The 7,779-nt window shown below is 47.9% G+C and overlaps 1 protein-coding gene across 1 annotated transcript; it reads left to right on the forward strand.

The window, feature by feature from the left end:
• Positions 1-7,120: 7,120 nt before the first annotated feature.
• LOC106314629 lies at positions 7,121-7,566 on the forward strand. The gene is made up of 2 exons (XM_013752472.1): positions 7,121-7,160; positions 7,232-7,566. The coding sequence occupies exons 1-2, from the start codon at positions 7,121-7,123 to the stop codon at positions 7,564-7,566; spliced, it is 375 nt and encodes a 124-aa protein (XP_013607926.1).
• Positions 7,567-7,779: the final 213 nt, after the last annotated feature.

A 7,779-nucleotide genomic window follows, 5' to 3' on the forward strand; every position in this document is an offset into this window, starting at 1 on the left:
CCATGCCTCTCGCCTAGGACTCCTTATATACTGGCTCCAAGGTCAGTTTACGCTTTTCCCCTTCTGCCCTTAAGTTGCCATAGCATAAAAATGGAGTTATTCCATTTTTTTCCGATCTTCGTAATTATCTTCAAAATTTCGTATTTATCAGCGGAAACTTGACATTTATCTTTCCTTGCGAACCAAGCGTAAACCGTCATGCGTCTTACGGGCTGTTGGTTAAGAAATCGTAAGTTGGGCCTCGAGTCATGTCTTAGGTCCCTTTGGGCCGTCTTCCGACTTGAAGCGTTTATTACGGCTTCTTTCGATAAAGAACGAACTTTCTGCTGTTTTTACGGTAAAGTTTGATCGATAACTTTAAATGGCGGGGAATCGTGAAATGGGTTCGCTACGGTCTTTGGGAGATAGCATCGAAGGGTAGACGAGAATGCATGGACTAATGCCGTATCAACGTTTCGGAAGAGCTCGGTCGCTACGTAGCGATCGAACTTTGGCTCGAGCTCGGTCGCTACGTAGCTACGTAGCGACCGAGCTTTGGCTCGAGCTTGGTCGCTACGTAGCGACCGAGCTCTTGCTCGATCCCGGTCGCAACGTAGCGACCGACCTTTGGCTCGAGCTCGGTCGCTACGTAGCGACCGAGCGGAACTTGCGTTCGGTTGCTGCGTAGCGACCCTCTTCGAGCTCTTGTCCGATAACTCGCGTTTCTTCCGCAAAGCTTTTCGTAAAGATCAGAATCTGGAGCCGAGCATTTAGAAGTCTAAGTATCAGGAGGAATGTTGAGTTTTGATCACATAAAACTTGACACGATTCGAAGAAAATAGAAAGTTGGTCGAACATCAACTTGGTTGTCGAATCACGGGCGATAAGGATCGATCGAGAAATTTCGAAGAACGAGGTGGTCGAAGAATTTATCGTAAGTAAACTATGAGTCGAATAAGCTGCTCGACCATAGTTAGAAGATGTCTTAGATTGATAAGACGGACGTTTCAGAAGCAACACAATTTTGGAAGCACGACGTTTTAGAAGCACGACTTTTCCGAAAGCACAGCGTTTCTTAACCACGAAGTAATCCGCTAAACTTTGTATCAGTGTAATATTAATTCAGAGACAACATAAGTGGGAAACAGGACCGAACTTAAGCACGACAGGAAGTAAGCAGGACGGGATCGAAGCACGACGGGAAAACTCAAAATTGGGTAAAAATCCTAATTTCGGTATTACGAAACTTTTCAAGGAAGACGGAGGCTTGGGAAATATTTTTCATCAAGGTCAGAAATATTTTAGAGTCTATTAAGAATATTTAGCTCATCAGAACGAGAGTGGAAAAATATTCGGGATTGATCGGGGGTCGAAAATATGCCGGAAGGGTCAAAAATCGCGTAAACCGACCAAGAAACTTGAGGTGTCTCTATGCATATGGCTAGGACGTTCTGTCTATCACATCAGAAGCTGAGTGTCAACACAAGGAGGAGGTGTAGACATGCATGGGTGCTGAACATGTAGCTTGACAAGTCGTAGCTCGAGGTGTCGCAATACCTGCGATCTGCGCATGCGAACCAACATGCAGAGGCCGGTGTGTCGCGACGCATGCACTCCAGCCATGCAGAAAGCCATCTGGACGTGAGTGGTGTCCTCTTGCATATTTGTGAGACATGCCTCACGACATGTGTGCAGATTGTGTCGCCGCGCATGCGACCGGAAGCATGCGGGCTGACACACAGTCGCTCAGGTGGTGCGATATTACTGGCCGGTGTCTTCTATATATACTCAGCTCCCATGCTCATTTGCATTCATACCAAACCACTTAAAGGCGTGGCTTAGAGAGAGAGAGAAGTAGAAAAAGAAAGTAAAAGGTTTGGAGCTATTTCGAGGGTTTTAGAGCATTTTCGAGATCAGTTAATCTACCTGAAGTCCGAGGAAATCGTCCAGAGGCTAGAGGAGGCTCTATCCAAGTTCAGAACGGTCCATTCCAGCCCATTCGAGATGTCAGCATTGGGTTTTGGCTAAGCTCTCTCCGATCGACAAGCTTCTAGAACATTGTGAGTTGGTTTGTTTGAGTTCCACTTGGAACTTAGGGAAGATCGAGTATTCATATAGAGTAGAATGCTCAAGCTGTTGCATGATAGAGTCCTTAGGGTTATTTATTAAACCAGACTCATTTTAGCACGGGCTAAGCTGACATGAATGGAATTAAGACTGAGTTAATAACCGAACTAGGACTAAGATGATCGATTATAGTTATCCATGAATCGGTATATTATGATGAATTATGACCTAGTTAAATTGGCTTAAGGATGATATGCATGTCTTGATTATTTATTACTTGGTTGATTAGTTATGATTTAGAGATGCCTTAGGGATGTTAGGATGATTGCTGGTTGAGATTATTGTTTGTGCAGGATTATGTTAGGCCATATAGGCTGATATCCTAGTTTGTATTGTTTAGTACTATGAGTCCTATGCCACATAGGCCGGGCTACTAGTACTGGTGGTTAATGTCGTAGACTCCTTAAAAGTTTTGTTTAGTTTTGGAAAAAGAGTCTTGTCTCTTAGGTCTTTCCTAGAGATAGAGCTAGGCATGTTGAGGGGTGATTAGTGTTTCCTCACCGTCGTATCCTGCGGGTTTAAGGAAACCCCTTATTCGCTTGATCGGGAAGACTCAGACGAACGGGTTCATGTCCTATGGCTGAGTATTACACGACGGCGTAATGTGGCAGTGACCCGAAGGAATGTGGGCTATCGCGCGGTGACCCGAAGGACTGTGGGCCGCGGTCGGTTGAAAGTTCTTTCTTCTTGCCTTTGTGGTAGGGGGATAGGATATTGCCGATAGAGAGGATGAACACGAAGTCACCAGGGCCCAAGTTAGAGTGTTGTGTCGTCGAAGTTTATTGTTTCGAGTTAGTCTTATTGTGTTGTGTTGGGGGTTGTGGAACCCTCGAGTCAGTATTAGCACCGAGATATGGTGTTATCTCTAATCGAGTCATGATTGTTAGAATTGTTAGGGATCCGTTTTAGTAGTTGGCCGTGTGGCCAAGGTTATTATTATTAGATTAAGGATGAGCATACCTTAGTCGGTGTTGTTTAGGGGGTTAGCCTTAAGCTTTGTTTATTGCACTTAGGCTAGATAGTTTTTGGGTTGAGGTAGCCAGCTCACTGAGTGACCTTATGTTACTCACCCAACTCTCATTGTCCTTTTTCCAGGAGACCAGGTTGTAGAGGATTGGACGTATAGGCCATCGGAGTAGATTTGCAGTGCATTTGGCTACAGTTTGATTCTTAAAACATTTTATGTTTCCGTTGCGTTTTATTTGGATTTGGGATCCCTAAAATATTTAAATGTTCTTAAAAGACATAGAATTGAATTTAAAAATTAACGGGTCTAAATGATATTGGTTTAGTCCGAACCAACACAACGTTAGGTCTTTGTACGGGTTGAAAAGCCTTAGGCCTTGATCTAACGGAACCGTTAACTTTGGGTAAGGGTTGCAAAGACTTCAGCCTTAAGTCAGCAGGACGTGTTAATGGACGAACTGGTCTAGGTCGTAGAGTAAATTTTATGACTCTGACCGGATTGTCCCTAGCCCATCATGTAGCGCTTCCGGACCATGGTGTTGGGTTGGACGGTCAGTCATGTTCTTGTTTGATTGTTGGCTGGCCGGTTGGCCTTTCATCTCCAACCCTTGGTTTTGGTCGTCCGTCGGTCATATTCTTGTTTGATTGTCGGCCGGTGGGTCAACCTATGCCTAGGACGGTTCGGGGGTGTTACACTCGATGACATGCAGTCCATGGTAGAGAGGCTCCCAGAGTAGCTCCCCCCATCCGGAAGAGCAGCCCCGATTCTTATGCCGATACTCCTTACACGGATGAGATCACGTTGATCGAGATGCCCAGGAAGTTCTCCTTCCCTAGCATAAAGGCGTATGACGACACCACTGATCCGGACGACCACGTCGCCCAATACAGACAAAGGATGCTGGCCGTAGCACTCACAAAGGAGTCGCGCGAAGAGACCATGTGCAAAGGGTTCGGCTCCACCCTGACCGGACCCGCTCTGCAATGGTACATCAACCTACCCTCCAGGTCCATAGCCTCCTTCGCGGTTCTCAGCGATAAATTCGTGGAACAATTCGCCAGCAGCAGGGACCTGGAGAAAACCTCTGATGGCCTCTACGAAATCCTCCCGCACCGGGCGGAACCCCTACGAGGCTACATAGTCCGCTTCAATCAAGAGAAGGTGGCTATTCCTGAATGCAGCATCCCCACTGCTATATCCGCCTTCAAGAGAGGCCTGCTCCACGATGGGGACCTCTATAAGGAGTGAACCAAATACCAGTGCAAAACCGTGGAAGACGTCCTATCTCGAGCCTGGGCGCAGGTAAAATGGGAGGAAGAAGTCGCCAGCCGCGCTAAGGTGCAACAAAAGCAAGATCCCAAGACGATCAGGTCAGACCGAACCGAGCAAGATGAGAAACCCTCTCAAAGACCAGCCAGAGACTCCGGAAATCGAAACTGGGGCAGATACCAAAACCGACCGATCGAGAAGGCAGAAGGGATGGCAGTGTCCACATGGCCAGACATCTCTCACCTCTCCGTCTCAAGGCCGGAGCTGATCAATGTTCTGAGGCAGATGGGCCAACAGGTTAAGTGACCTGAGAAGATGAAAGCACCCGACTCTTTCTGGAACCTTGGTTTCTGGTGCGACTTCCACCGAGACCACGGTCACAAAACAGAGGACTGTGTCGCACTAAAGATCGAGGTCAATGAACTACTTAAGAAAGGACACCTCAGGGTGTTCCTTTCCGAGAAGGCCAAGGTCCATCTAAGCAAGGAGACAACGGGAAAGCCCACTGAAGCTGCTCTTGTCTCGCCACCTCGACCGGATCGAGTGATTCATGTAATATCGGGCGGTTCGGAGATCAGCGGGATAAGCCATGCAGCCGCGAAGAAAAGCAACTGGAACGCCAAGCACGGCCTAGAGGCAGCCAAGCCAAAACGCCTGCTTCTAGGCACAGACGAAATAAGTTTCACGGCCAAGGAGCAGGAGAAAGTTCTCACCCCACATCATGACGCCCTGGTCATATCTTTCACTGTAGTGAAATGCCTGGTGAAAAGGATACTGGTAGACAATGGAAGCTCCGGCAACATTATCTTCCAGGCCGCATACAAGGATCTGGGGTTGGAGGAAAGCGCTCTAACTCGGAGGATAACCCCGCTTATAGGGTTCAGCGGAGAAGTCAAACAAACCGCTGGAGAGGTGACCCTTCCCGTATACGCTGAAGGGATCGACATGTTAACCAAGTTTCTCGTTGTTGACTGTGACTCGTCCTACAATATGATCCTAGGACGGCCTTGGATTCATGGCATGGGAGCCGTCCCTTTGACTCTTCACCAGAAGGTGAAATTCCCTACACCCTGGGCATAAAGGCGATCAGAGGAGATCATGAGTATTCCCACTCCTGCTACTAGACTACCCTGAAGGGAAAGACCAAGGTCTTATAGTAATTATAGAGTAAGCCTCCGGCTCATCACACCGAGGAACCGGAGGTAGAGGAAATGGACGACGTGCCATTAACCAAAGGAGATCAGACCCGACATCTCAAGATCGGCTCCAAGCTGACCGAAGGGTTGAGGAGAAGATTGATAGACTTCCTCAGGTCTAACTCCGACTGCTTCGCTTGGTCCCTTGCAGTTATGCCTGGGATCGATCCGGAGGTCATCATGCAAAAGCTGCAGGTGGATCCCCTACATCAACCCGTCAGACAAAAGAGAAGGAAGTTTGCTCCCGAAAGGGATGCGATCATCGACAACGAAGTCAAAAGCCTGCTCGGCGCGGGGTTCATTCGTGAGGTGCAATATCCGGAATGGCTAGCCAACGTCGTCGTGGTCAAGAAAAAGAACAGGAAGTTGTAACACTCCCACACCGTCCTAGGTCGGACTAACCCTGGAACGTCCCGGAAGCGCCACAAGGTTTACGAGCACCGCAGTCAGTCCGACCAAGACTCCAAACATATTTCAAAGTCTCGACCAGTCTGACCACGATACCGTCTCTCTCGACCCTCGGCCTAAGTCTTGCCAACCCGTACCTCGGATGAGAGTTGTGTTAAGTTCGGACAAAACTATATATCAGCGTTCAACGGGGATTTTATTAAATAAAACATACTTTCATTTCTTTTACAGTGTCGGAAACTGGACTAATGTTTTCAAATACAATAACAAAGAGAAAATAACGAGTCAAACGGGTACCCATGAAAATCAAAACGAGAGAAAACATAAACATCTTGCTCCTTGCAAACAACACTGGAAAACTACGCTGGCCTCGTCCCCCGCACCCCGCTAACGCCCGACCCTCTAAGGTTACCTGCAAAGTAAAGGGGGAGTGAGCAATCATAGATAACTCAATGAGTTCCTAAACAAAATAACAACGACCCCTTTTCCCTTTGCAAAAACACAAGCAATAACAAACAAGCAAGCAATGCGGAAAAATAAACATGCAACAACTAAGCAATGCAATAACTTAAACATGAATGCAATGCAACTACTCTACACATGAATGCAGTGCAACTAACTCTACACCCCAATCTCACCCCGAGACCCTAGACACAAACTCTACGACAATCTAGATTTGATCCTAGACTCGACTACACTAAAAATAAAATAAAACACTCAAAGGATGGAGCTAAGCTACACATCCCGGGATCCCTTCACACCACGGAGCCCTTCACCTCTCCACCCTGAACACTCCCGACCACAAACACACAAGTCACATGATCGGAAAACATCACTCCGGGAATTAGGCTTCTCCCAATCGAACACGGGCTGCATCGTCATGCAGCGCTTATCCATGGGTGTGACCCACTTCACGTGACAAGCCGTGGAGGGTAGGTCTCTCCACCACTGGAGCTCTACCTCTAACCTCCACGCGACACACATCTAGACTGAATGCAAGACACAAACACACTCACCCTAGTCAGGACACCGTATCTGAGGTGTGTCACACCCCGAGAGGCCGCTAGAATCCTTGTAGAACTACATGAAGGAGATTGTGGATCCCACTCTAGCGGTCAAAGCCTGGTGCTCAGAGCCAGAAGGGCCGGTTACTATTGGCCCACAATGGCCGCCGATGCCGACAGACAAGCCAAGCACTGTGACCAATGCCAAAGGTACGCTCTAGTCTCCAAGCTTCCCCCGCTTTTAAGAACCTCAAGTCAATAAGCTCACCATGGCCCTTCAGAAAATGGCATGGATATAGTAGGGAAATTCCCTATGGCGCTGGGGCAGAAAGTCTTCCTTCTGATAGCCACTGACTACTTCTCCAAGTGGGTTGAAGCAGAAGAGCTCAGCCGCATAATAGATCTCCAGGTCCGCAAGTTCCTGTGGACCTACGTAATCACTCGCTTCAGGGTCCCCCACGAGATTGTCACCGATAATGGACCGCAGTTCACGAGCCAAAACTTCAAGGAGTTCTGCAGGGACTGTGGCATAAAACTAACTTTCGCCACACCCAGACACCCCTATTTTAGCGGACAAGCCGAGTCCACGAGAAAAATAGTGGTCAATATGCTTTAAAAGAGACTGGAGGGCTCTCACGGGAAGTGGGCGGAAGAACTATAAGGAGTCCTCTGGGCCTACCGGACCACTCCTAAAATAGTAACATGGGAAACCCCCTACTCGCTAGTCTACGGCTCTGAGGCCATTTTACCTACAAAGATGCACATAAGAACAACGGTCTCCGGATCTACCTCTCAGGAGGAGAATAACGAGCTGATGGTGCTAAGCCTC

The sequence above is a fragment of the Brassica oleracea genome, chromosome C9 (assembly GCF_000695525.1).
Source record: "Brassica oleracea var. oleracea cultivar TO1000 chromosome C9, BOL, whole genome shotgun sequence".
In the NCBI taxonomy this organism is placed as follows: domain Eukaryota; kingdom Viridiplantae; phylum Streptophyta; class Magnoliopsida; order Brassicales; family Brassicaceae; genus Brassica; species Brassica oleracea.

Coding starts and splice junctions, on each gene's coding strand:
- LOC106314629 (XM_013752472.1), top strand. CDS start 7,121: ATGCCGACAGACAAGCCAAGCACTGTGACCAATGCCAAAG. Junction 7,161..7,231: donor CACTGTGACCAATGCCAAAG/GTACGCTCTAGT, acceptor ATGGCCCTTCAG/AAAATGGCATGGATATAGTA.